Here is a 27,929-nt window from a genome sequence, read left to right on the forward strand (position 1 = left end):
GCCTCCTCTGGACTAACTCCAACAGGTCCATGTCCCTCTTGTGCTGGGCTTACAGTGCTGAACAGAGGACTGCAGGTGGGGTCTCACCAGAGTGGAGTAGAGGGGGAGAATCACCTCCCTCAACCTGCTGCTCACGCTGCTGGGGACACAGCCCAGAACTCGGTTGGTTTCTGGGCTGCGAGTGCACATTGCTCGGTCATGTTGAGCTTCTCATCAACCAACACCCCCAAGTCCTTCTCCTCAGGACTGCTCTCAATCCAGTGTTTGGCATTGCTCCAACCTTGCAGGACCTTGCACTTGGCCTTGTTGAACCTCATGAGGCTGGCACTGTCCCAGCTCTCTAGCCTGTCCAGGTTCCTCTGGATGCCATCTCTTCCCTCCAGAGTGCCAACCACACCACACAGCTTGCTGTTGTCGGCAAACTTACTGTGTGTGCACTCGATCCCACTGTCCATGTCACTGACGATGTTAAACAGCACTGGTCCCAACACCAATCCCTGAGGGAAAGTGTGGCTGGGGGTGGAGGGAACAGTGACAGCCGGTGTTCTGCAGGGTGGAGAGGAAAACTGCTTCGACGTGGGGAGAAAACCAGCCTTGAGGTGGGGAGGCTGGTGCTGGGAGCTCACCAAGAGCTGCCACTGCTGCAATCCCTTCTCCCAGAACGGTGGTTCTGGTTGAGCCTTCAACAGGGTGAGGCTGTTTCCAGTAAGGCGAAGGGAAGAGGGAGGGAAGGATGGAGCCGGAGGCCCTGCAGAGCCGGTGGCAGGGAGAGCAGGCTGAGGTGCGGAAGCCCTCGCAGCCTCGCACGCAGGAGAGGGAGATGCTGTGGGAGGGTCGTGTCCAGCAACAAGCGGCTACCCCAGAGCTCGGGGTCGTGGCGCGGCGGCAGAGCTCTGCCCCTCTCCGCGCCAACGACCTGACTCGGCCGGGGCAGCGCAGGGCCGCGGTGCGGACCCCACCGGCGGCACGGCAGGCAGGGGGCGTCGCGGGAGCCGGCGGGGGAGGGCAGAATGGTGGCGGCCGCGCATGCGCGCTGGGGGCGGCGGCGGTAGCGGGTCCGCAGCGAGCGGGGCCGAGGTGCCTCACCCGCCGCCCCGTCAGCGCGCGGCGGGCGGCGCGGAGCCCGGCCCCTCCCGCGCCGGATGTGATGGCCGGCCGGGCGGGGGGGTGAGCAGCGAGCCTGCGGCGGCCGAGAGCCCAGCGCGGCCCGGCCCGGCCCGGCCCTGACGGAGGCTTCTCCTTCCCCTTAGCGCCCCCACCGCGTTGTCTTCCCCCTTTCTCCCCCCATGCCCCGGGCGCTGTAGCCGGCGGGGAGCGGCGAGGCGGGCGGCCCCGATGCGGAGGAGCCGCCGGCGGGCGCCATGCAGCCGCCGCCGCAGCCGTACGAGTTTTTCGGCGAGGAGAACGGCCCGAAATGGCGGGGGCTCTTCGTGCCCGCCCTGCGCAAGGTCAGTCCGCCGCCGGCGGCTGGGGGGTGGTGGCGGGCGGCACCTGCGCCTCACGCCGTGCTGCGGCCCCCGGCCCCGGCAGCGCCCCTTCCCCGCCCCTCTGCCGGGCTCCGGGACCGATCCGCCGTGGGGGCAGTGCCTGTCCCGCCGCACGGGCTGTGGTCGGGCTCGCAGGTCCGGTGCAGATGCCCGTGCCGCCGGCAGCCCTCTCGGGCAGGGCAGGGACGTCGGGCCCTTTGCTCGCGCAGTGCCCCTGCCCGGCTCCTCCGTCCTGCTCCTTCCCCCCGTGTGTTCGCCCGTCCCGGCAGCCCGGTCGCGGCGGGCAGAGGTTGGGAAGGGACCCCGGAGGTTTTCCTGCCGGCCCCCGCTCAGGAGGGATCGTGCGCAGCAGGTTGCCCGGGCCCACGTCCGGACGGTGCCCGTGCTTCTGTCTTGCCTTCGGTGCTGCTTTGTGTGAAGATGCTTCCTGGTGGCAGTGTATGCCGAGCAGGCTCTGCTCCTGTCAGAGGCTGCTGCTTCTCCTCCTTCAGCAGCACTTGCCAAAAGTGCCGTCCCTGCCTTCTCAATGGGTCCGTTGGCTTTGATGCCGCTGGTACTACTGATTTGCGTTTGGGATGTGCTGTTGGAAGGGCAGCCTTCCATCCATGGCATTTCTCCAGACAGCTCGTCCATGCCCTTTCCCAGACCACTCTCCCTTGCTGACCACCCAGCCGAGGTGTTGCTCATATGCTGACCATTGCAGCGCCAGGCTGTCGATTAAGCAGCCGTGGCGAAGGCTAAAGACAGCCTGTGTTTTATTAAGAAACAACTACCCGCTGCATAAATGAGATAAACTGTGTGGGAAACCGCTTAGCCTGTCACGGGAGAAGAATTTATCTTTTTATGATGTGTTTTGCACAGCAGGGTTGTCCCCAGCACATCACCCCTTAGGTAGGACACCCCCAATAGTGGAGGGAGTGGGTTAAATTGAGGGTGGTGGGGTCTGGAGGAGATGATGATGTTCTGTCATGTGTCATTTGCTCGTTACCATTGCAAAGGATGAGGACCGTGATATAGTCCTTAACATCACAGCCTGCTGATCTGGATCTCTGGTGCTGGGCAGCACTGCCATGCATGTAATGCAGGCACTCATGTGAGTGGTGGTTTGTTTTTTTTTTTTCCTCCAAGAATAGATTTAGTGCTGGTGTAGGATAATTATTCTCTCTTTCTTTTTTGATTATATAAAAAGGAGAATCAGAGATTTGCATTTGTTTTGGGCCCCTGTGTCACTTGTATTAAAAGCCACTGAAGGCAGCTAAGTAGTCTTGTGGCTGGCATAAAACCCACTAATCACCTGTCTGAAGAATCCTTTCCTGATCACTGGAGGTTGACACCAACCAGCATCCATCCAAATGTGAGGTGTAGCTGTATCAGTTTGACCCAAAGGATTTCTTTAAAGCTTTCAGGGCATTTTCATAGTTCTGAAATATAAATAGCATTAAAGTTGCTGGATTAATGCTGCTCTTACCAATTGCTGTCTGTGTACATTTGTTTTTGGTGAAAAGAAACTTAGCAGGAACTTAGACTTTCTAAATCAGAGGAAATCAAGTCCTGATAGCAGTGACTACTTGTAAAAATTTGTAGTTGCTTATAGACATATTTTTTCTTACTGGGAAAGTTCCTTGTCTACAGTACCCACCCTTTAGCATGAAGCAATCATACTGTAATGTGCATTTCTTTTATGAACACGCAGTATCAGTGAGTCAAAACAGAACTGTATCATTGTTTCAGTTATTGCAGTCAGGCTATCAGGGAGACACTGTCAGTTCTAATACAGTCTTTAAAAGATCAAATGCCCTAATATGAACACTGGCCATTTTTAAACCAGGACATTTTAGAAAATGTATGGGTTGTTTTGTTTACATCTTGCGGTTTCACTTCCATAATGAGATGAGAGTGTTTCCATTATCTATAGGAGAGCTGAAAAGTGCAGCATTGAATCCAAAGTGTGCCCCAAAGCATCGGATCTTGTGTTACTTCCAGAATTTCTAAAAATGTTACCACATTTTTCAAACAGTTTGTAATTTTGTTCTGAAGAGGTTCAAACATCATCCTGTCATTTCAAGCAGGTTGCTTTTGCAATGAAAATCAAGTCTGAGCTTCAGAAACTTTTCAGTTAAATGCCTGGAATAGAGGGGGTGTTTTTAACTTCTGGGCTGTGTTTTCATCACAGTAGCATATGCTGCAAGTGCAGAGACACTATTCTATTTCCCATTCTTGAAAGCTTTTCTTTTTAACACTTCCTGAAGAAGAGAAACTGGTACTAGAAAAAGAGGAAAGGTTTTGGTTTTCCTTGTGTATATTAAGGTGTGAGAAATCTTCATTCTGAAACAGGGAAAGATGTGGTGGTGGATAAGGAGCCGGTACTAAAAACAGACAGTATTTCCTTGCTTCTTGACTTTTAAGTCCATTACATGCTTTGAAGCCCTTCAGCATTCAGCAAGTTTAAGGTCACTACTTCTTATGAAACTACTTTTAAACCCTTGCATTTGGTTTTGTCACATGTCAACTGTGTAGAATTAATCATGAGTGGGGCGGAAAATGGTAAAATACATCAGTTCTTACTTCAATATGTGAAAAAAGACAATATTCTGTAGGCATTTAAGTGGTCACACATCTTTAACATTAGCAGAGTGGTAAATTGTACCTACCAGTGTGAGTCTTTTTAGGAGAAAAAACCCCAGAGCTAAACAGCAAGACATCATTAAACCAGATGTTTTAAAATACCTTTAAAATATATTTATATCACCATATGCTTAGCACTGTCACTATGGAATCTATTAAGTTGAAAATTTTAAAGCAGTTTCATGTATTGCTTCTCTTCCAGCTGGTAGATTGACAAGCATGCCCTTACTCTAAAACATTTTAATGTCTTTTGTTGCTGTGCTGGAAACCTAAGTAGGAAGCGAGTATAATGAAACTCATTATAAAAGTCCTGTCAAAGTAAATGAATCAGAAGAAAACAATATTTTTATCTGGTTTGCGTAGGTTAAAGTTACTTGAACTGCTGTTTGTAGCAAGTAAATCACTTCAAACAGATCTACAGTCTAAGCTTTATAAAGGCTTTTAATCTGGGAGCTGACTTCAGTTATTAAAGGATCACAATGTCTCTTTGAATAATTCTCGAAGCACGCAGGCAGCTGTTCCAGCAGGAATCACATGCGTTTCAAGCACCCCGCTGGCGGGGTTGGTTGGTTTGAATCCTTGGGACGTTGATACTGGCAGCGTCATTAAAGCTGGTGCTCAGCAGGGCAGTGCCATTTGGGAGGGCTGTAAGTGAGGGGTGTTTCTGCTCCTCTCCTCTATGGCTGGCCAGATCCTTCTCCAGTGAAACCAGGACCCTTGTGGAGGGGGATCTTCTGCAGTGGTGGGGAGTTTGCATTCTCCCCCTTTTTCATCTCTGAGGGTGTTTGTTGTTTGGGTTTATTTTGATTTGTTTGGTTTTTAGCTGTTCCTGGCCCCGTGGCCTTTGTGGGGAAAGATGTCAAATTATGCAACCCATTTCTAAAGCTGGCATTTCAATTTTGTAACTGGGTTTCCTAGCACAGGTCCGGTGCCAAAACTTGTTCTTGTGGTCAACTTTCTTCCAGATGAAACTTCCCAGAACTGAAGTGATATTGTAGGTTGAGGCTGGGATTACAGGGCAGCCCAAGAAAATTGCATGTGAATCTCTGTGGTAGCTGAGTGTGTAACTCCCACACACCTGCTGAAGGTCCCAGTTTTGATGTACTGGATGTGCATTGTATAAAAAGTTCTTGGGAATTGTAATTGAAAATTTCATTAATGCCAAATACCATCTGTTGCTGCCTGGGATAAACTTCTGATTACTTGGAACAAGTTCTCAAAATGAGACGGGTGACTCCATGGAACTAGAGTGTGTTTTTGAAAATAGTGCATAATACACTGTTGGACATGTATATATGGATTTATTGGCCCTGAAATATTGTGTGTTCTTAGCATGCAGTATCATTTTACATGCTCTTGCAAATCCACTGGCAAATTACAAATGTATTTCTGTAAACAACAGCTGTGCATTCAGTTGCTTTGTTCTTTGATTTTTTTCTAAATTAAATTGTATTATTGTTTTGGTTTTCTCCATTATCTACAAATAGAGACTGTCAAACAGTTAATACATTTCTGCAGGCACTCCACATGTTGGTATAGTCACAGCACTGTACACTATTTGCATTTTCTAAAACAATTCCACTATTGCTCTGGACTGCTCATCAGATTTCTAGAGCATGACTGAAGGGTTTATTCTTGGCAAATGTTGCGTGCAGAAATATAAAAGACCATTTTGAGGACCTTTTAAGGTTTACATTAATTCAGTGCTTCTCTATATTTTAAACCATAGGGGAGTTAATATATAATGAATGACACAGCTCTTGTGTGAGGTTGCATGGTTTGTATTCTGTTTGGTGTTTGGTAATAGGGTATGTGCAGGGGCTGTCCCATTTTCTTCACTGCTTTATCCATTGCAGGATCAGGCCCCCTTGGGTTAGAATTATTTAATTATAGTGTCATTATAATGGATTATTTTTTAATGCATGCTAATTTCATTAATATGGATTATTTTTTAATACATGCTGATTTCATTAGTATGCATTATTATTTAATGCATTATAATTTCATTGCTCAAGTCGCTCGTTATGATGTTTTAAAATAAGAGTTTTACTTAGTTAGGTCATTTAGCATCTAATAAATATACTTATTAGGGCTCTGAAGCCTGGACCTTTGCAGGTTTGCAGTTCCTACAAACAGGAATGTCTCTGACTGGGAGAACGGCACGTAGGGGAAGTGCTGGTGATACGTAATTACCTGTGAAATACGTAGACCCGTACAAGTTCGAAGCACGGATCCGGTTGTTTCCTCACAACACTGCGCTCACAATCGAGAGGTGGCTGGAGTTGTGGGAAGGAACAGCAAGTCCCACTGAAGTTAACGCTACTAATCCTCTGTAAACAATAGGCTAATTCCTCAAGACCTTTTTTATTCCCAGTAGCAGATGGGTATCATTAGAAGTTGGTTTTAGTCTCTTACAAGTATGTAAAGTGGCTTTTTTTTTTTTGTTATTGAATAAATACTACCATAAATAAAATTTGGAACCAAAGAGGGCTGGTCCTTCTACTTAAATCCTTTTTTTTTTTCATGCCTTTTTTGTTTGTTTGTGTTTACACTGTTTAGCTTAAATACTGTCACTAGAATCTGCAGTTGGCAAATTTCTCAGTCCGTGGCATGAAATAAAGGTAGTTTTTAGATCAGAGATGTTTAAAAGTAGTAGGAATGATGTATTTCATTTGGCAGCAGTAGCAGAAGAAACACTTCCTACCTGTCATGTTAAAATGGACGTGGAAATCAGCGTTTGTGTTAACTTGAAGACTTGCCAGTGTGGAGATCACTGTGCACGTTTCTTACTTCAGTGGTAACAGCTTCTAATTCTCCCTCAATTCTTAAACACATCACTTCCTAAAGCTGAGGGCTGCTCCAAGCCCTGAACCTTGCACCCACAAGCTCTCTCTCCCCACTCCTCACATCACACCACTTCCCAGAAGAATCATTCACTCAGGTAGACTGAATTATTCAAACAAGTCAGTAACTTTTCAATTAGATCTTCAGAAGAATTAAAAATAAAAATTAATTCATGAGCAACACAAGCCAGCAGAGTGAGTTTTGGGATTGTGTTTTACGTGGATAGACGTGCAGATGAAATAAGAATAAATGACAAAAAGGAAAGATAAAAACTACTAAGAAAGGAAAAAAAAGCGCCAAACCTTAAATTTGGAGGCACTGACTGTCGGAGTCATTTCTTTTTGAACCAGATGATCATTGAACTAACATTTAAAAAAATTAGGGACAACAAAGAGGCCGTAGATCTGGGAAAAAAAGATGTCCTCAGCATGTCTTTTGGCATGACTAACCTGCTGAACTCAAGGAACAGTAGCACACCACTCATCTGAAAAGCCTGACAGAAAGGGGCTTTGAGAGTTAATTATAAAAGCAAATAAAAAACTCAACAGCTTCTCCAGATTAGATTAGATAATGCGCAAAGAGGAAAAGAGACTTGAACAACTAGAGAGAGAAGGAGAGGTGATATAAAAGGGACAACAATACACTGCAACAGGTGAAACAGCTAAAGTGCGAGAGAGAACATGCATGAAATGGGATGAGAAAATGAGAGAATCCTGGAATGTTTTGGGTTGGAAGGGACCTTCCAGCTCATCTAGTTCCAACTCCCTGCCATGGGCAGGGACACCTTCCACTAGACCAGGTTGCTCCGAGCCCCATCCAACCTGGCCTTGACCACTGCCAGGGATGGGGCAGCCACAGCTTCTCTGGGCTACTTTGCTGAGATTATTTGATTATTTTGCTAACTATATATCACATGTTCAGAATCACAGTGAAAAACCTAAAATGGTGTATATAGATAAATTATTAAATTCTGTTTTGCTTCAAAGAGTGCTTCGTACTGTTCCTCTATCAGCATTTATTAGTTTAAGAAAGATGGGCCATCTAGAAATTGCTCTACTGGAAATAAAGGTGGAAATGTGTGGTGGTTTTAAAAAGTTGGCAGTGCATTTTTATTTGGGATAGCTCTATGAGTATTTAAATCTTTGTGGTTCTTTCCAAAGAATTATGCTGTAAAAAATTATGCTTGAAAATTATGTATATCAATGCTGACATCTTACACTGAATAAGAGAATCACAGGCCTTTAACTTGTTACATCTGGTTCCGTTCTTCCTCTAGAACATCATCCAGATGAGGGATTAAAAATGCCTTTGGAGTAGATATTTTATGTTTTTAATGGGCAGTCTTCTCTTATCTTTAGAAGAGAAAAGATAAGGAATAAGACCTCAACCTAAAACAGGATATTTGTCAGATTAGGATTTTTTTTTTTCTTCCTGGCTTTCTGCTTCTTGGTATGGGACAAACCTAATGCTGCTTTCTCTCAGGGATGTATTTTCATCACCTTGAACACAGCGTATGGAAATACTGACAAGTGTTGGCAAGACCTTAACTAATCCGTGATAGTAAATATTTAACTTTTATGGTCTAATTATTTTTCTTGCTCCCAAATTTATATGCTTTGTTCTGCAAGTAAACAAACATCCTTGCAAAGTTGTACCTCTCCACTGATCTACTATGACTGTGTTTTTACAAGGCAAGTAAAACATAAATCATTTCTAAGTTGAAATTGGTCTGTGTTGGAAAATGGGAATGAGTAGTTTCGGTTACAAACAGTTTACAAATTTAACATGCAATTTATTAAGCTACCCTGTTTGCATAGTAAGCTTAGAAATGTATCATCATGCTAAGAGATTTTGTGGTGGCATTTTTTAAATTAGAAACTTCTTGTTTTGAAATCTCAGCTGATATTGGAATTCTGTTTTCTGAGAACGTGGTTGTTTTGAATATAAGTAGAGAAGTGGGATATTTTCATCTACTCTTTCTGGAATATGAATTCACATGTTTGTGATGGTATATGCTGCCTAGAGACAAGATGTGCATGTCACGGGTTTGGGATTTTTCTGTTCTTTGTTGATTGGTTGTTGTTTGGGGTCTTCTTATAAACAATCTCTTGCTTTGCTGATGTGCTTACAGGGTTAAAACTGGAACTTTCTGATTTTGTTTTTACTACCAAAATACATGTGTTATGTAAAAATATATTTAGGCAGTACAGCCAAATTGCTGGTTTGTCTCATTAGTACTAAAAAGAAGTTACTTGTGGTTTTGATTTTTTGTTTTGTTTTTGTTTTCCTCAGCTTTTGTTGTTTCAGACAGAACCCTTTGATACTCTGGACCTCTGAATTTCCCCAAGTCCAGCTATTATTGGGATTCAGAGTTCCCACGGTTCAAAATTAAGCCTACCATTGTATTAGTTCCAAAAAATAAGATCAGTTTGTTTCTAGTCCTGTATCACCTTGAAAAGCTTATGTCCTCATCTTTTCACAGCAGACTTCTTCCCAGGGGCCTGTAAGGGCTATTAACATCTCACTGAGAAGGAATTTTGAGCTTGACTTCATCTCCGCAGCTGCCTGTTTTCTCTAGAAGTTTTTGTGGCGTGGTGCAGGACCTGTCTCTTGGAAGGAACAGAGAGGAAGATCTCAGTTTACCTTTAAGGGTTTTTCGGCTTCCTCTTGAGGCTCTGCTTGTTCAGATGCAGTCAGGCTCTCAGAGAGCCCTGCCAAATCTGCTGAAGGCTATGGCTATTGGAAGGAGAGGCCCCTGTGAAGCTGCTGCTGGATTTTCATCAAAGATGCACGTGTTGGTGGGGTGCAAGAGTAGGGAGGAGTAGAGAAGAGGAGCAAGGGAAAGAGCAGTTTAGGAACTCCCAGCATGTCCCCCAGAAACACCTTAACGCTATGTTTAAGTGCCATGTTTATGTGATTTATACATGTTATCATTTCTATTCCTTGGAAGAGCTTGTGAAGGAATAATCATATGTGAATCACACTGTAAAAAATAGTCCTGCTAATCTTAATCACCCTCCTTAATGACTTCAGGCCATCTGCTTGGGTTGTTTCAGAGATAAAATAGGTAAAAACCCCTGGTTTCTCCCCCTTCCAATACCTAAAGGGGCTGACAAAAAAGCTGGGGAAGGAATTTTTATAAGAACAAGCAGTGATAGGACAAGGGGTCGTAACAATGGCTTTAAACTGACAGAGGGTAGATTTAGATTAGATACTAGGAATAAACTCTTCCCTGTGAGGGTAGTGAGGCGCTGGCACAGGTTGCCCAGAGAAGCTGTGGCTGCTCCATCCCTGTTCAAGGCCAGGTTGGACGGGGCTTTGAGCAACCTGGTCTAATGGAACGTGTCCCTGTCTGTGGCTGGGGGTTGGAACTAGGTGATCTATGATTCTATGATTATGTGATCTTTAAGATCCCTTCCAACCCAGACCATTCTGTGATTCTATGATACCTTCTGCTCAGAGTTCTTGCAGCAGAGCTCTTGCTGGTTAGCGCAACACATTGTGGGTTTAAGTATTTTGACTCCTAAAGGAAGCAGTTACAAGTCAGATTAAAATTTAGCCCTGTGTTTGCTGTGGTGTTATTATTCCATGCCAGCTAATGCAGTTTTGCTGAAATATTGCAGTCTGAACGTGAAATCAGTGAATGTACCTTACAAAAGAAAAGTGTCCTCACTAATTCTTACTGCTTTTTTCCCATACGTTCAGTGTTTTATCAGTCTCTCCTTGCTTTTATAGTCCTTTCTGTCAGGGTTTATGTGAATACTGTAAATAGTAAGTGTTCTCTCCTTGCTACAGTGGCATCTGGTTTGATCAGCCAGTGCATGGCTTTTATAACTTTTTGGCTTGCTATGAAAAACAGTGTCTCGCTATGAAATTGTTTTTTCTCAGTAACAGCACTCATGTCAAAATAACTTCTCTTAAAGCCAGGGAGTGCACGAGTACCCCTGGGGCCTTTCTGTGATGCTGCAGGCAGTATCATTTCAAATGGAAGCTGATCTCTAAATCCTCTGGGAAGAGCTGTCTCAACCAAAAAATGTTCAGCTTTTTTGTCAAGTTTGCTCCTTAGAAGCAAAACTGACTCCAGTACTTGTGTTTGTGTTCACTGTATGAAGTTGAAATTCTCTGCCACTGTTGGAAGAGGACTCTCTGCTCCTCTGCTTGTCCTCACCCTTGATAGATACTTGCATGCTCTTGAGAAAGCTGAGGAAAGTGTGGCATGAGCTGTGAACTGAAGTTAGTTACAAGTAAAGTCATTTTCTTTGTGGCAGTGGTGTCTGTTTTTAAAATGAGCTAGCCTTATGAGAGGAGCAGGAGGAGAATAGCTGTGATCTGATACAGTAAATGGGAGTTGTCCATCTTCTCGTAAAGGGGAGCACAGCTTCCCTTTCTCATCTTACAGCTCCTGTTCTTGTCATTTCTGTGGAACATCATTAAGGGTTCATTGTGGGTGAAATATAATTTCATCTTATTTCCTAGGTAGCTAGCTAATGCTTTTGCTGTAGTAGTGCTCGTCTAAGAGATATGTGGCAGGACCTTAATACTTCCTGGTTTTCCATTGTTTTGTGAATTAAACTCTCATGCTCAGGAAGAACAAGAAATGCACTGACTATTGTTGAAAACTCGCAGTCTTAAGTAAGTGTTTTCAAGGAGTGGTTTGGTTTTCTTGATTTTGGTTTTTTTTAACTGCTGTTTCTTTCAGTAGTACAGGACCTTGTATACATGTCAGCTGTGCAACAGTTACAGAAGCAGAGAGATACTCATGTTTGAGGTGCAGAAGACTAAGCAATACTTAGAGGGCCATATAAAAACTCTATAACAAAACTGGACAGCTAGATTAGAAGCAAAATGTGTATTACCTTCTCCCTTAGTGTACAACAACTTTATTAATGTGTTCTTCACCTGTGCTTCTTAAGGAAGGATGCCAGTGCAGAATTAAGCGCTAGATACCTGCGTTGTTGCCTGGGAAGGCATCTCTTCCTGGGTACTGTACAGGAGCCTTCTTGATTGGCAGTCTGTCTTTACCACCACTGTGTAATACCTTAATTATTAACTCCAGTACAATCAACGCCAGGGTATGTTTTCACATTTTCAGTGTGTGTCCTTTCCCACTCCCCTGAGACGTTTGGGTTCCCATCATTGGTACATGTGGTCCCGGTCTGTGCTCCCGTCTCTGAGCAGTATATTGTTTGACTTCTCCATCAAAGTCATCATTTCTGCTTCTAGGACATTGAATGTGTACAGCATCAGCCCCTTCTAGCGGTCCCCTCCATGGATCTTCAGTTTTTCTCCCTAACTGTCGGCCATTCTGGCTCCTTTTCTCACGTGGAGGTGTGTGGGACAAAGCACAGTCCTGTGCCCCCAGTTCTTTCAGGCCTTGGCACAGGGGGAGCAGAGAGCAGTTCCTTGCAGCACCTAGCAGCTCCAGCTCCTGGGCAGCTCTGTGGCAGGCAGGGGAGGAAGCTGGCCAGACACCTTACTTCCTTGTTCGTCTTGTTTTTGCACCATTTACAAAAGCCTGCAGGGCTGCAAATTGAGTGCCTCCAAGGTGTATTGCTATGAAATTTTTAGTTACGTAACGTGGAGGAAGCTCTCAGAATCCGCCAGTGTTTGTGGGCTCACCTGTAGTCTTTAGAGGGAGGAGTGCCAGTATTTCAGAGGATCAGTTTGACGCAAATATGTTTTTGTATTCCCCCGAGAAACTACCCATCCATTTGTCTTGTGTTTGAAACCACGCGCAGAATGCCGATGTGAGAAAGATTACTTTTTTGAGGTGATTAACATATAATTTGTCTGGGGAGAGTAGGGAATTTCCCTGGACTGTACTGCTTACGAATCTTTTGGCAATAGTCTAAGGTCTAGTTAGCACTTTCCTGATTGAGAGGCTGCCAGGGAAAACTGGGTATATGGACTAACTGTTGAGTGAGTACCTTTTTTACCCTTTTAAGGTGGGGTTGTTTGGTTCTGGGGGATTTTCAGTAGAACAGTCATGCTGGACCAGGACTAGTTCATTGTGGCCCTTTAGCTTGTGCAGGCACATGCTGAGGTTGCCTGTTTCAGGTGTCTGGTCTATCCTAGCTTTGGAAACAAAAGCTGTGATTAATCTCTGTGAAGTGAGATAAAAGGCATTATCCTACCTTGCATTAGAGGAAGGTGGAAGTCAGCTTTTGTCACAGTGCGTTTCCTAGTCTTGACACTCCTGAATTTTGACTTATGCTTTTCCCTAGGTCTGTTGTATCTTCACATCTCTCTTTCTCATGCCTCAGACAGCATTTCATGTTCTAGTTAGTTTTCTGGTTCTGAGGCATCTCAAAGAGTTCTTCTTGCCCTTCTTCCATATCATGGCCATGGCTTTTTATTGCCACAGGTTTTAACAGCACATTGATTCAGCTTCCTGCCAGACTGGTTAGTTCTAATCCTGGCGTCCTTGCTTATTAAGCAAGGTTCTGGTGTCCTTGCTTTTCCTCTGGTGGGTTCATGCTCCTTCTCTGTTCACAGTCACCCAGTACTCATTCGTAGAGTTAGTAACATAACTGTATGTTACTCATTTTATGGATGAGTAACTGGAGAGTTACCCACAGCAATTGTTTTCACTGCATCGTTGGCAGAAATCTGCCTTGGCTTGAAACTTCTTCCCTGCCATAAAGGGTAAATACATAGTTTTTAATTGAATAGAGATGCCAACTTTGCAGGAACAGGAACTGCCATCTTAACTACATAGGAAAACTTGGGGGAAACTGCTGGAAGTGTGCAAATTTGTAGCACTACAGTATAGATTTACTCTGCTTTTGCTATGATTAATCCTTCTGTACAGCTTTAAATTAAAAAGTACTAATTCTTTTAATCCCTTTGGACAGGTTCAGCAACAGGTTCACCCAAACCTTTCAGCAAAAGAAGATTCCCTGTATTACATTGAAGAGTTGATACTGCAGCTGCTAAACAAACTATGCATTGCTCAGCCACGGACGGTCCAAGACGTAGAGGTGAGATACCAGAAAACCAAGTGCTTGCTTGTAGAATCATTGATTTTGAGCAGGAATTTTGAGCAGTGCAGGTTGAAGCTAGCCAGGTGAATCCAAAGAACAGAGCTTGTTAATACTACTTTTCTAAAAAATATTATATAGTGTTCATATTTTATAAAACAAGTTTAATTGGAGACTAATGTTTCTAGGCAGGCCTTCACAATAGAAATTGTGGGATTTTTCTTTCAATATTATGTCTATAAATGCAGAATACTTTGAAAGATTTTCTGCTGCTTGAATTCACTTTGGACTTAATGTGAGGATGTTGCAATTTTTCCTACTCTTTCACATAAATATACAGAAAAAAGTGAATATTGGAATGAACGGTTACTGTTGTTAGGCCTGGATTGTGCAGCTGAGGGAATAGAGTTGTATGTTCCTGGAACTTTATTGAATTCACTGAGGCTCTTGTATTATTGCAGCTGTCTGCTTTTGTGTCATCGGTTACAAAATGAGGGCTTTAATGGAGTGTGCTTCAGTATACAGTCTAGAGGGAGAATGTGCTTTCATGTAGCTGTGACCCATTATAGCTTTGTAGGGTATTAATTTTACATCAGTCTGTATGTCTAGGATTTTCAGCCTAAAACAAAATGAAGTCATTGTCTATATTCTATATGTGTGTCACAGAAATAAATAAAAATATATATATGTGTACACATAAAATAATTGCCTGAGGGGTTTTAGCTTCTTATTAGATGCGGCAGTCACCCTTTATTCAACATTGAGTTAATTTGTTAATTATTAATTTTGGTTTATGATTAATGGCTGTTGTAATACTGGTGCATAAAGATTATGACTAAATAAAAGCAAAACTTGATAGATAGTCCCTAAATAGCTCTCAGGATTTTTACTACCTTGAGTTTGGATTTGAACTTTAGATGTGGAGCTGAGAAATTCCGTGTTCTTTCTCCAGTTCCCAGCTGATCAAATCCTTCAGCACACAGGACAGTTTGAGATAGCACTGGCTGTTCTACGCACCAACTCCATAGTTTTTTGCCTCTGAGTCATGAGATGATAGAATTACCCTGTGTATGTATGAATTAATGATTTTCACTGGGTATATGTGTGCTCCACAAATTACTGTGTGCAAAACTGCACATAATACAGACAGCCTTCCAAAATAATCGTCAGCTCTCTCAATTGTGGTTATGAATATCACAGCAAACACTAAATCCTGTCTATTGTATTTAAATATACCTGGCATTTTAAAGCTGTGAATAGTAAAACATTGTTGCACTTGGCAATGAAGTAGTTATTTAATTTAAAAATACAGAACTAGAAGGTATAATTTAGTTTTGTGTTATGTGTTGTTAGTGAGTTTGCACTGCCAGCAAGCACTGCCAGCAAGCATCCAAGGTCCATGAATTAAGGCTTTTGGCTCTGCTCCTCTGCTGGTTTTAGCTGTTAAGACAAAACATAAAACTGTGATCTCTAAAGTTTTATCATACAGATATTTATGTAACAGCCTGGAGATATCTATGCATAATATTTTACTTAAGTATTTGCAAGATCAAGGTCTAAAATCTCAAATTATAAAGGTTTTATAAATAGAAAAAGCCCTTCCAGTTGTTCCCAAAAAACCACAGCGAACCCGTAAAGTCAGAGCACAAAAGGTGTGTGTTGCTTGTGAAGTGCACTGTTAAGTTGAAGGACAGCTGAGTGCCACATTACATCCATTTTGCGGGTGATCTCCTGGTAGACTCTCAAGGAAAGTTCATTTCGGTGAACCAGCCCAGAGCGTTCGGCTGCTGTCCAAGAGGAAAGGTCACCATGTGTTTACCTGGCACAGACAGCTAATGCAGAAAGTTGAGCATTAAATGGCCACGTGCAAATATTTAAAAGCTGCCTCTAAGAAGATCTCATGCCTTTTACACATATTTCAGAATATGTGTAAAAATCTTTTTATCAAAGGACACATAGATTACACCATTTTTTCTCAGCTTGTTCCTGAGCTCAGCTATAAAATCTCTCCTCCAAAAGTTACCACCCATCCAGGCCTCACACTGTTATGGTCCAAAGCAGAGGTCAGGTATGGCACCACACCACATGCTGTGGCTGCCTGGCACTGCTGGAGGGTAAGGGCACCACAGCGGGCCGAGCAGCAGGAGGTGATCGCTGCTCCCCCCTGAGCTAACTTAAAACCGCTGTTTTTCCAAAGTCACTTAAGCAGTCATTTGAGTTCAGTTTAGACTTGTTCTTTCAGCATTTAATTCCCCAGCTCACAGTCCGGGAGAACTTCATGGAAAGCAGGACTGGGATCTTGTACATGTTTAGCTGGAGGGCTGCTGAAGTGTGGGACCGCTGCCCAAAGCAGTTTGTTCTGCTGTGGGGGTCATCTTGCCTGTTCCTATAGCAGCTGTTGAAATGGGAATCTGTATAAAAATAACCTGAAATTGCACTGAGTTTACTGTGGTAGTGGAGAGTGTAAACTGCACCCACTGTGACTGGCTGCGCGGTGAGGAAGATGCTCGTGGGTGGGCTCAAGGAGTCCAGTGTTGTAGCTGACCCTTTTCATGAATCGCGCTCCTTCTCCCAGTTAGAAGATCTTGCACTTGTTTTTCATTTCTGCCATACACTTGACCTTTGTAGAGCAATTTACACTCTTCTGTGAAATAGGAACAATACTGACTTGTGGGTTGTTGGGTTTTTTTGTTGTTGGTTTTTGTTTTTTGTTCATTTAGACTGCAAACTGTTTGGTACTTCCTGATGTTGTTTATATTTTGGGCTCCTGCTCTCAGCTGAGATTTCTTGCTGCTCTTGTGACGTAAAGATCATAGAGCAGTTGTTTTAGGAGATTTGAAGGAGTTTGTGTTTATGGAAGGGAGGTTGTTCAGGATTATTGAAAAGAGGGAAGCTGAGCTGGGTAAGAAGGAGAGAACAGTTAGGAAAATGTGTTGCAAACACCGAGGAGGAGGAGAATTGTCCATACTTCAGGGGAAGTAATTTGCTCTTTTGTTGTTTTTTTTCTAACTTCTCTTTGATTACTGCAGTTAATCTAAGTGCACTTTTTATGTTTGGACAGGAGCGAGTTCAAAAGACATTTCCTCATCCAATAGACAAGTGGGCGATTGCTGATGCACAGTCTGCTATAGAGAAACGAAAAAGAAGAAACCCTCTCCTGCTACCTGTGGATAAAATACATCCTTTGTTAAAGGTACTTAAGCCAACAACCTCATGACTGCTGCTTCTGCCAGCCACACACAGCTGTATTATAGCTCTCCAGCATAACTGTTTCTTTAATTTGTGTGAAATTAGGGCAGTTTCTCATATTGGCTGAAAGAGTAAAGAGTCACCATAAAACCTGATGAATATGTTGTAGTGTGTAATAAAAGTAGATCCATAAATTCATTATGTTCTAGACAGTAGTGTGTTAATGTGTTACTCTACTTTGAAATATGATTAGTTAGTTTTTAACACAAACCCCAAACAAACTCAGATACCTTACCTACTTCAGTAGCACTGTTTTTGACACCTTTATTTGTTTCAAAATGTTGCCAAAGCCAAAATAGAAGAAGAGAGAACAAGTAGATCCTGTTCCTTGTATACTGTCAACTAAGATGTGTATCAGTGTCCTTTCAGTTACTGTTGAATGTCACTGATGCCCTGGTTTTAAAATAATAGCTCTGCAAAGGTGTTACAAAAGACCAAAACCAGACTTTATTGTTGGTGGGTTTTGAGGGGAAGAGTGGCCATCTTGGTTCTTAAATGTTGTGTTACTTACAACATGTATAGAGCTCCTGGCTTGCAGTCAAGATTTAATGTCACACAGTAAGCATGGATTCATCCTGAGCCCCTGTAGAGTTTTTTTTTTGTGGGGGGGGGTTTGATAAAACAGTACTTTGATTTTTAAATCAGCATTTAATCACTTTTAAATCAGTGGTGAATCAATATATTCAGGCTGATTTAGACATTGCTCCTTTTTGGGATTTCTTTTTTCTATTGCTTTTGCTTTTTATTCATAGCTTTAAAAATGCTTTTCTGTAGTGGTGGCATTGTTGCACCAGAGTTTCCAGCTGTATTGAGAAAACACTATTCAAGCATAAACAGAAATTAAAGCACTTCTTCAGGTCTAGTCACTGTTCTTATATATAGTGTCTCAGTTTGTGAATTAATGGGAGGGAAAGAGATGTTAGGAGAGAAAACAGTGTTAAATAAGACCTTCCTAGGCAGCACTGGCTTGCTTCTACAAATTCTGGTGTAGAGGTGTGTCAGTATAGGCACAGATTCTGTTTTTTATAAGGTGCATCAAAATACGGTAAGAACAAGACTAATTTATTCACATGCATGATTTTATCTGTACATATTCCTGATGGTCCTGTCACAAATAAAAGGCCACATAGCGCATGCTTTGCAGAACATGGAGCATGTATTACAAGAAGAATGTGAAATATTCATCCTGTTTTTTTTCTGTTCAGACTTCAATAATTAAAGTTTAATTATTTAATGGAATGCAAGGGTGCAGATAGCTTAGTTGTTCAGCCAAATGTAAAGGATGGACTAAAATGGATCACAGTAACACATTGAACATACAGTCTGTAATTTCATGAAAGATAACTTCCATTGAGAACAATTCAAAACAAAGCATGCTCTTTTCTGAAGACTCCAGATCAGGGACAGTCCTGCAGTAAACATAGATAATAGACTAAAATCTAAGTACAAGAGTGGTTCTAGTGAAGTTCCTTCTCTGAAGGAACCTTATTTTTAGGGTTTTCATTTTTCGAGGGAGGATTATTGAATGTTCTGTAGCTTTTCATCTGTCAGTGTATGGCAAAATAGCACAAGGAAATATTTGCAAGGATTTCCTTTGAGGCAGCTGCTCAAATTTCCATTCGATGACCTTTGCCCTGGCTGTTACGTTACTGTAAATTATCAGCGCAGAGAAGATCAATTTCAGCAAAAACTTCAGTGTGTTAATTGTCATTCTCACTGAATTTCTGGAATAAAGAGCTTTGTTTTCTCTCTTGCTTTTGCAGGAGGTCCTAGGTTATAAGGTAGATTATCACGTCTCTCTGTATATTGTGGCTGTCTTAGAATACATCTCAGCTGACATTTTAAAGCTGGCTGGAAACTATGTTTTCAATATACGACACTTTGAGATCTCCCAGCAGGACATTAAAGTCTCAATGTGTGCTGATAAGGTAAGGAGTTGGGATTAAAATGGTAGATACTAGAGTTGTTTTGGGGTGGATTTTTTTTTTTTAAGAAGATATATCCAAAGTAGGATAGGAGGGGAAGACTGGCCTTAGTCATATCCAGAAGCTTCTCCTCTTATTCATGCCACAGCTGTCACAGTAAAGACTTAAGTTTAAGTTAAGACTGTTAAGTTTTGGAACACAAGTAGTACTTACAAAACAATGCAAGAACAGAAAATGTTGTTGTCCTTTATGTCTCTGCTGTGTTACTGTCCTCCTGATGTTGCTTTGTCATGACAGCTCTTTCCTTCTGTGTAATACAGAAAAGACCTTTAGTTTTCATCCTCATTAAAATGAGAAACATTTTTGTTTAATTTTATCTTTATCAGGAGGGTTTTGTCAAAGGCTTACGCAAGATGCCTTGTTTTCAAAGTTGATTCTGCATGAATTGTAACTTGTTTTCTACGTCGTACTAACTTACAAAGGGGAAAATGGCTTTGGCAAGTGATCCAGCCTTCTGCTGCCAAAGTTTAAATATTACTCCCTTGTGAAAGTGATCACAGAAAGTATTGTATTAAAAACTCAAAGGATTTCTCTGAACACATTGAAATAGCTGAGCTTGAGCCAAGTGTAAAAATCAGGCTGGCATGTAATTTTAAAATTTTTTTGCTAGGTTTTGATGGATATGTTCGATCAGGATGACATTGGTTTGGTTTCTCTCTGTGAAGATGAGCCCTCTTCTTCTGGGGAACTCAACTACTGTGACCTAGTGAGAAACGAAATTGCAGAAGAAAGGCAATATCTGCGGGAGTTGAATCTGATAATAAAAGTATTTCGGGAAGCTTTCCTATCAAACAGAAAATTGTTCACACCCAATGTAAGTCCTTTAATAGGTTATTGATGTGTAGTGCTATTTGCTCCATTAGCAGCTCTGACATATCAACTTTACATTAACTGTGTTGGAGGTGAAATTAAATCTGATTTATTATATGTCAGTGCTTAATGAGTGTTGACTGTACATGAAATAAAATGGAGGAACTGCTATTAATAGTATGAAGAGTGCTGCTCTCAGAGTCAAGCTTAATTGGCACGATTCCCTGTCAGATTCCAGCAATAGCTGGAGTCCTTTGGTCATACAGGTGATAGCTACACTTTTGCTGAACATAAAAGTGGAACAGTTACCTAGCTGCATGTACAATGATGCAGATGAATGCTTGAATTCACATTGGAAGTCTATTCCAGCACACCCCTATCTGCAGAAACTAAAAGACAACCCTCGGCTCTGGATTCTCTAGCGTGAGACTGACTGCGAAGGGAATCTCCATTTGATAAATGATTGAAATATTTGATTGAAATCGTATGTCTGGCAAATTTGGTTTTCGTGATGCTGGAGTTTAGAAAGGAAGCACAGCTCTTGTAAGAGAAGTAATCGTGAGAGATTAGTGAATCCTTCCTGTGGGACAAAGGAGAAGGAGACCAGGCTAGCAGAACTTAGGTGATGTTAACACAGGTTAAGAAGAGAGGCAGCAGGAGACATTCCCATTACAGCTGGTGTAGAGGTTCCTCAGCTGATAGGGTATCAGCGAATCGTGCAAATGTGGGGACAGAATTCAAATGAAGATGATGGGAAGAGAAGGGAGCAATAGTTTGGAGCTGACGAATATTCTTTTGTTATATGGGAATGGGTATGAGAAATTTTGAAATTGCTTGTTCCCACGAAGAGGTTGCTATGGTCTTGGCGCTGGCAGGAGGTCAAGCTAGCTCTGCAGTGTAAGGTTGGGACAGAGAAGGCTTCCGAGAAGTGTGTTTCAGAGGGGTCAGAAGAAGAATGCAGGTCACTGGAAGGGCTGCCTAGTTGGGTGTGTTTGTGGTGTGTAGCTTTGAAAAATCCAAAGTAGAATTTGGAAAAGGAAGATGCTGATTCCTCCTCTGCGCCCAGGTAGTATTCTGCTAAAGTAGCCCAAAAGCTGCTTTAGTTTTACCTGCACTTCAGAGGATCTGACCTTGGAGCTGCTTTAAATTGCCTCCTTCCTGTTGTGTTCTGAGAGACAAGAATCAGCAGAGGGGAAAATAACAGCTGTGAATCGTGGCTGAAAAGGCCAGGCATTTCTGTCCAAAGCATTGAACGGCATGTAGCGGGACTGGTGCTGCTCTGCTCCGGCCTGGGAAGGATGGTTTGCTTGCTTTCACTGGGGTAAGAATTGTGCAAGGCTGGATGGGCCTGGGCAAGCCTGCAGGCCTGGCAAGACCAAGTAATTTAACTTTCCTAGCTTTTTGTTGGCCCCTCTCCACTTACCTCTTGGTTCAGACTTCACAAAAAATGCTCCAGTATTTACATAAGCAAAATAAATAATTCTAAGCACTACTACAATGCATTTTACATTTGCAGGATATTGATGTGATATTTAGCAACATTTCAGATATTCATGAGTTGACAGTGAAGCTTTTGGGATTGATTGAGGATACTGTTGAAATGACTGATGAAAGTAGCCCTCATCCTCTGGCTGGCAGCTGCTTTGAGGATCTTGCAGAGGTACGGTGGTTTGTTGGTTCTTCTTGTTTGTTTGTTTTAAATCACTGATTGTTTTATTTTCTTAGTAAACTTTTGGTCATGACTGAGATCTCTGATAAATCTGCAGTTGTAAAATGTCTTTTTAATAAGCTCTGAGCAAAGATCTTCCCTACCCATTCTTAGTAGGTAAGCTAAAGTGTGTTTTCTACCCATCACAGAAACAATACCAAGCAGGTAAGCACAAAACTAAAATCTTACTTCAGAGTGGGAATCAATTGCTACCATCTTATAGGGATGTGGATTTGAAAAGGAACTACCTGGTATTACTTACTGAAAGAAAGTGGTGCATCTAATTTGTAGGCACTGGTGTCAGGATCAGGGCTACCCCAAAATCATAGCAGTTGGATGTAGATCTGCAAGATGAGTGGCTTGCGTTACTTTGGACAATGAGCTAACTCAAAATGTGTTTTTAATTCAGGCAAATGCATTGTTGTACATCTGGAATGGGAAATGTCTCTGCAAAGCAATCACTCTGGGAAAGAACGAAGTATCAAAACAGATGTGCAGCTGAACAGAAGCTTATGGTTCAGTAGTGCAGCAGAAGTGCTATTGATACCCATTGACCTATAAAATAGATATTAAAGAGAAGAAATAAGGGAAGACATTGCACATGGTTTTGATGTGGCTCATATTGAAACATTATTAACAATTATTTTGTCAGTTTTATGGGGTCTTTTGGTTTTGGGTTGGTTTTTTTTTTAATGGCCATTGAAATACTGGAAGGACTACAGAAGAGAGTCACAAAACTAAAGTTTTGAGAAAGTATGTTAGAGTGAGATTTATCTCGGCTTACGCAAACCAGGATAGGTATGTATATACCTTCATGTCCTGAAAACAGAGTACAAAATTACTCTTGAATGCAGCAGAGAGGTGCACAGCAAAAAAAAAAAGCTGTTTCTGAAAGACAATAGGACACTTCAGTTTAGAAATACACCACAACTTTTTAACTACTAAGGGCAGCTACCTGGAAACAAATTACCGAGGTAGATGTGGAGATCTGCTATCTCTGGACATGTTTGAATGGAGTCTACTTTTTCTTGAGAGGTCTACTGACCACAGGTTTTTTGTACCAAAATGTACAAAATTGAAATTGTAATCATTGACTTTATTTCAGAGGAACTCAAATGAGATGTTGTGGCCTGAGAGAGAATCTCTCCTATGAACCACATAGTGAATGTGACGTTTATGGGTTTTATCTTAAAGTTATGATATTTATAAAGAAAACGACAACCAATAAAACTTCCATTTCACTTTTACATTTCATTTTTTTGAAATCTGAGGACTGCATGAACACACCAGTACCATTTGGAAAACAATTACATTTTTGTGGGTGTGAAGAATATGGATCCTTCAGCCCATGTGCTGCGCACTCATGAATGTACCATAAAGTTTTCGTGGCACTACTTCAATAAAGCACTCATGACATATCAGTAGAAAAGTCCAGTTGCCTAGGTGTTAGCTCTTAAGTTATTAAGGCATAATTGCTTATATAATGATAAGGAGAAGCATTTGAACGATGAATTTAAGTAGCTTATATTAAAGTTGAAAAAACACTTAAAATTTGGACTAGAACAGCGCTATCCTGGAAAACATGCATATCTCCGTTTATTGAAAAAGCTACTTTTAGGTATCCTGTGCTTTAAAGGGAAACAAATCCTTTCCCATGAGTAAAAATCTCACCTGATTTTCATTAACTGAAAAACTAAGTAGGAAATGAAGAACAGATTATTCAAGCCTTTTTATATAGATAGTAAGTTTGACTATAATAATTCAGTTAATATGGAGCAAGACCTACTTAACAAGGCTGTTCATTTGATCATCTCACATGTTGCGATTATCCTTCTGTGTGTATTTGCAAAAGGGATCATTAATGGGAGGTATAAAAGTGAAGTGTTTATTTGCTCTGCCTATCTTACTGCCAGGCTTGTTTGCTTAGTGTTTCCATTATAAAGGTCCTTCAACTTATTTGGAAGGATAATTAAAAACAAACAACCCTTGCAAACTGGAATCTTGTGCTTTGTTTTTCTGTAACAGTTCTCTGGAAGGTTTAAACATAAATACTGTACTGTTCTTGAGATAAGGAAGTATGGGGAAAATAAAACTTTTTTTCTGGTGTGGAGGAAATTAAAACACTTGATGCCTGACACATATGAGTGGGAAATGGATATTTGTTAATGTGCTGGAAAAAAATTTATTTGGTGGTAAGTTTTGCAATTCCTACCACTACAAGGTGTTTTAATAATTGCCTGAGGTAATCTCTTTAGTGATATTCAGCTAATGCCAGGGGAGCCTCAGAACTGAGGGCAGAGGGTCTTTGTGCCTACTTTGAAGTGGTCTTCAGAAGGCAGCTAATAAAGCAAGGTTATTATCACTAAATTATAAATTTGCTATGCTGGTATTTGCATTTCCACAGGAGAAGTTTTAGGTTTCCAAAAGCAAAGCAACAAAGGTGGAAATCAGTGCACTACAGGGAAAGGGGCTGATGAAAGCTACAAACACCAATCCACGACTATGTGCTGCGTTAAGATAACTTACAGGGGCGTCAGTTAACGTCTCCGTATTTCAATAACTTTTGCAACATTGCAAGTATAACCTTCCCCCCGGCCCCCCTTTTTTTTTTTTAAATTAGTCTTCTTGGGAAAGTAACTCGAGGTTGGTTTCAAATTTGTGTTCAAAAAACAAACAAAAAAACCTGAAATACTGATTAAAGTCTGAGTGGAAGAAACTGAAAACACTTCCAAAAAGCAGTAAAAAGTTTAAAAAGCACAGAGCAAATATGTAGGACACGTAGTGACAGGACAAGGGGGAATGGCTTTAAGCTGACAGAGGGGAGATTTACATTAGATATTAGGAAGAAGCTCTTCCCTGTGAGGGTGGTGAGACACTGGCACAGGTTGCCCAGAGAAGCTGTGGCTGCCCTATCCTGGCAGTGTTCAAGGCCAGGCTGGATGGGGCTTGGAGCAACCTGGTCTAGTGGAAGGTGTCCCTGCCCATGGCAGGGGGTTGGAACTGTATGGTTTTTAAGGCCCTTTCAGACCCGAACAGGTCCATCTGTTGGTCTGGCTCCCCCAGTAGATCTGCATGCAAATGCAAGGTTACATTTTGAGCAGTAGTTCCTGCCCTGCTCTCTTCTTGTGTCCTGTGGAGCAGCTGCAGCCATCTGTCTATTCCTGCTTACTACTCTGGATGCAGCTGAACCCACAATCCATGGCTGACTTTCCGCAGAGGTTTATGTTCATTTTTTCTTGGTTAGTATGGCAAGGAAGAACTGTATATGCAGTGTTATAGTCCCCTGTCATTAATTGGATGTTGTAAAATATGACCCGTGTACTGTATGCTTGAGGGTAGTGGGCAGTCGTGGAGTAAACAAACAGGCCGCAGAGTGGTTTCAGATTCAGCTAAAGAAAACCAGGCTGTTCAGTTAGAAAGTGTCTAATCATTTCTCTTCAGCTGCTGAAGTGCCAAACCTTCTCCCCTTCCTTTCATCCCCCCTCCCAGATACAATCTAATTCGAATGGACAGCGATGATTAGAACTTGATGAGGAGAGTTGAGAGTGATGATTACAATTTGCATGTGAAAAGAGAGTGCATTCCGTGCCTCTCCTCCCCACAAAGAGTTTAATTGCAGCTGCCCCCTGAGTAAGGTGGAAAATCCCCTGGACCCTCTGCAAATGGAAGACTTGAGACTTTACTGAATGTTCAGATGAGCCTCTGTGGTACTCCCAAATTCTGCAGCCTGTATTCTGACAAGCACTTCTGCATTAAGGTGAAAAGAGGTATGTGCTTATTCTGGGCATCGTGCCATCAGTACCGGATAACCCGGTGATTCATGAGTGATTCAGCCCAGTGAATCTGCAGAGACTTGGGAACAGTCTGACAGGCTTTGGAGCAGGTAATCTGTGAGCAGTCATAAATTATTCCTGCAGAGATTCATGTACAGTTAGGTTTTCATCCCATGCTGCTGTAGCTGATACTACAGAATCACAGCCAGATACTCCATCCAGTCATAAATTTTGGAGGTGAAGCCTGTGGTGTCATCAGAAGACTTTCCTCTGAGGCTCTTTCAAACGAGCTGCTTTGTCCCAGAGCAAGGTATTTTTCCCAGCCTTCCAACATGGCCAGAAAAGTGTGTAGCAGTCCAGTGCTTGTGACTGACCATTCTTATGTGATGTACCCTGAATTGGTGGTGGTACAACAATGCCTCCATGTGACAGGCGTTGTACTCCAGATTCATCTTTATCATAGAATTGGATAACCCCAGAATGGTTTGGGAGGGACCTTCAAGTTCATCTAGTTCCAACACCTCTGCCATGGGCAGGGACACCTTCCACTAGACCAGGTTGTTCCAAGCCCCGTCCAACCTGGCCTTGTACACTGCCAGGGATGGGGCAGCCACAGCTTCTCTGGGCAACCTGTGCCAGTGCCTCATCACCCTCACAGAGAAGAACTTCTTCCTAATATCTAATCTAAACCTACCCCTCAGTCAGTTTAAAGCCATTCCCCCTTGTCGTATCCCTACCCTTGTCAAAAGCCCCTTTCCAGCTTTCTTGTCAGCCCTTTTAGGCACTGGAGGCTGCTCTAAGGTCTTCCTGGATCCTTTTCTTCTCCAGGCTGAACAAGCCCAGCTCTCTCAGCCTATCTCCAGAGCAGAGGTGCTCCAGCCCTCAGAGCGTCTTCATGGCCTCCTCTGGGCTCACTCCAACAGGTCCACGTACTTCTTATGTTGGGGGCCCTGCACTTCTTTCTGAAATGTCGTTCTTTATTGTCAGAGAAGGTAAATTGCCATTCAGTGTGAAATGTGGTGGGCTGAAAGCAAGAACTTCCCTTCAGTAAAGTAATGTTTGTGTTAGTGGTAAGTATGGTGAGACTGGTAAATGCTGAGAAAATGTTGTGTACATCTCAAATTTAGAAGTGAAAAAGGCTTGTAGTTTACTGAAAAGTTATTTTTCAAAATCAACCTTATCTTGAAAAGTTCTGCTTATATATCAGCTTATTAAAGGAATTAATTGTACCAGCTGGGACAGAAATATCTTGCATCCTTCATATGTTTATATAATTCTCTCGTTTTCTTTAGGAGCAAGCTTTTGATCCATATGAAACCTTGTCCCAGGATATTCTTTCTCCACAATTTCATGAGCATTTTAATAACTTAATGGCAAAACCTGCTGTTGCTCTCCACTTTCAGGTGAGTGCAAATGAGAAATACTGAATTGCTTTAGGTCTCATATGTCAAAGGTTTGAAATTGTGAATTATTCTTTATTTCCTACTGAGGACCAAATCCTCTAGATTCTGACCTTTCTATTGTGTTGTAAGATATTTGGACTCTTGCCTCTTCCTGTAAGAACTGGATATAGCTCTGTGCCATCCATACATCTTCTGCAGGTTTTTCTGTCCTCACATCAGACTCTCTTGCTTGAGAGTAGAGGGTGACTTCTCATACCTGCCACTTGTACTTCTGTTTTGCCTTTTAATGCCAAACACAGGCACCCAGGCACAATCTTTTTATTTTCTTCCATACATATCCCAGGCCTCCTTGTTCAGCATTGAGGCTGGGACTGGCAGTTTTTCTTGAATCACTTCTTTAATAGAACTATCCAGCAAGATCACACGTGATTTTTTAATGTATATTTTCTGGGTTTTATTGCTTCCTTCTGTCAGTGTGGCAGATCTGTTAAAGGCTGCTGTTCAGAGGGCTGAGCTTGTGTTCAGAAATGCACTTGGAGAAGCTGCTGAGCAAGTGTTTGGTCGGTGGTGCTCCCAGCAAAACCTATTATAGTAGTGCTTAGTTTATAGGGTTCAGTGGGGCTCAGCTTGTCTCTGCAAGCTGAGATTCCTCTGAGCCATTCCTTCAGGGTGTTTCCTCTTCAGTGGTGAGTGCTTAGTAAGCCTGATCATCTCACTCAAATACTGCTTGGTGAATGAAGTCAGGCCCTTTACCTACTTCCCTAGCAAATTTAAAGCCCAAAGCCTTATTCCACATGAAATTGGTAATCAAGTAATTTGACAGTGAATCTGGCCTCCTTTTTGACTCTCCTCACCATAGAAAGGTTTGGGCTTTCCTAGGGATGTTCCTTCACACTCCTCCAAGCCATGACATGAAGGTGGAGGTCCAAGCTCTGGGCCATGGACATGTATGAGCTGTCTCTGGCCATTGCAGAGAGATGCAGCCAGAAGTTTTAAACAGGGGGAACGGTCATTTCCAAGAAGGAGATCAGATAATTCAGTTTCCATTCAATAGTTATTTTGTTA

At 42.3% G+C, this 27,929-nt stretch overlaps 1 protein-coding gene across 1 annotated transcript in view; it reads left to right on the forward strand.

Moving 5' to 3' along the window:
- Positions 1–1,024: 1,024 nt before the first annotated feature.
- The window catches only part of SOS2 (SOS Ras/Rho guanine nucleotide exchange factor 2), a 55,930-nt gene continuing 29,025 nt past the window's right edge, over positions 1,025–27,929 (forward strand). Inside the window, exons 1-7 of the mRNA XM_030483020.1 lie at positions 1,025–1,448; positions 13,811–13,936; positions 16,998–17,129; positions 18,949–19,113; positions 19,781–19,984; positions 21,497–21,640; positions 26,754–26,864. Of these exons, the coding sequence (XP_030338880.1) occupies positions 1,362–1,448; positions 13,811–13,936; positions 16,998–17,129; positions 18,949–19,113; positions 19,781–19,984; positions 21,497–21,640; positions 26,754–26,864 (969 nt within the window). The 5' untranslated portion in view covers positions 1,025–1,361. The remainder of the gene's footprint in view (positions 1,449–13,810; positions 13,937–16,997; positions 17,130–18,948; positions 19,114–19,780; positions 19,985–21,496; positions 21,641–26,753; positions 26,865–27,929) is intronic.

The sequence above is a fragment of the Strigops habroptila genome, chromosome 4 (genome assembly GCF_004027225.2).
Source record: "Strigops habroptila isolate Jane chromosome 4, bStrHab1.2.pri, whole genome shotgun sequence".
Classification (NCBI taxonomy): Eukaryota; Metazoa; Chordata; class Aves; order Psittaciformes; family Psittacidae; genus Strigops; species Strigops habroptila.